Here is a 1,198-nt window from a genome sequence, read left to right as displayed (position 1 = left end):
AGGCCACCGGCCACCAAAATTGTTTTGAAATACTTAATTTTTTTCAGGTACGAAAATATATAAAGCTTTAGCCTGCAACCATACAGACCAAGGATGAATGATATTTCACAAAAGGCAGAGGTAAGTAAATCTCAAAACCTCTGAAAGAGAGGGAAAGAGGGAGAGAGAGGGAGAGAGACGTGGAAGGAAAGAGTAAAGAGCCATGTATGGCTGACTGGAGGACTGTTGGGTCATATTTAATTTAATAACATCAAACTCTAAAACAAAAGGTACACTTCACATGCTGGTCTTGGGTCAGTATTTTCTGATTCTAGGAAGCAAAAGTACTAAATTTATGAATGGTAGTAAAGTAGGTAATGGTTAGCATCTTCACTAGACTTTTAAATATCTTGGTTAAGTCTTAGAAATTACTCCTTTACTATTTATTTTTTAAAAGGTTTATTTTTATGCATGAGTGTTTATCTGCTTGTATGCATGTGTACCACATATATGCCTGGTGCTCACAGAGGCCAGAAGAGGGTACTGGATCTCCTGGAAGTGGAGTTATAGGCAGTTGTGAATAATCACATGGTTACTGGGAACAGAACATAGGTCCTCTGCAAGAGCAGCAAGTGCCTTTAGCCACTGAGCCTTCTCTCCTGCTTTCATTTCTTTGTTCAACAAGGCTTGTCCTAAACTTGGGGAAGGTGACGGTTTATCAGGTTCAGGGTTCTTTAAGCCCTTCCTCCTAGCAGCTTCAGTGAGATTTCTCTTCACTTTTCTGCCTCTTTCTTTTTTCTGGTTTTTGGTTGCATTAGTGAGTATTATGAGAGCTCAGTTGCTGACACTTGAGAATGACAAAACCTAAAGTGGCCAGCGACACAGTAAACACATGCTGGATCTGCCACAGATTAGCCAACAGCTTGCCTTTGTCATTAGGAGAAAGGGTTTGGTGTTCTGACACTGAAGTTGTACTTATTAAAGTTTTACTTCTTTAGAAACCAGCTAACTCTTGAAAAAAGATAAGAATTTGCATTCCCAATTTTTTCTAGTCTCCTTTTTTAAAATTAAAAAAATTTTAATTACTTTTTAATTTTATGTGTATGTGTGTATTGCCTGCATGTACATAAGTGCACCCATGTTGTGCAATGCCTGCAGAGGTCAGAAGAGGCTGTCAGATCCCCTGGGACTGGAGTTATGGACAGCTGTTAGCTGCCAT

General features: G+C 39.1%; 1 protein-coding gene across 8 annotated transcripts in view; it reads left to right on the top strand.

The window, feature by feature from the left end:
* Nucleotides 1-1,198, top strand: part of Nexn (nexilin F-actin binding protein) — a 45,410-nt gene that overhangs the window by 23,319 nt on the left and 20,893 nt on the right. For 7 of the 8 annotated variants that reach the window (XM_029553829.1, XM_029553827.1, XM_029553831.1 and 4 more), the window contains exon 2: nucleotides 48-120. In XM_029553829.1, coding sequence (XP_029409689.1) covers nucleotides 94-120 — 27 coding nt within the window. In that variant the 5' untranslated portion in view covers nucleotides 48-93. Of the gene's footprint in view, nucleotides 1-47; nucleotides 121-1,198 lie in introns of those variants that run through there. The other variant, XM_029553830.1, reaches the window with a different exon arrangement.

The sequence above is a fragment of the Nannospalax galili genome, unplaced genomic scaffold (assembly GCF_000622305.1).
Source record: "Nannospalax galili isolate Female #2095 unplaced genomic scaffold, S.galili_v1.0 scaffold1124, whole genome shotgun sequence".
Classification (NCBI taxonomy): domain Eukaryota; kingdom Metazoa; phylum Chordata; class Mammalia; order Rodentia; family Spalacidae; genus Nannospalax; species Nannospalax galili.
This window is presented reverse-complemented; position numbering and strand designations above follow the sequence as displayed.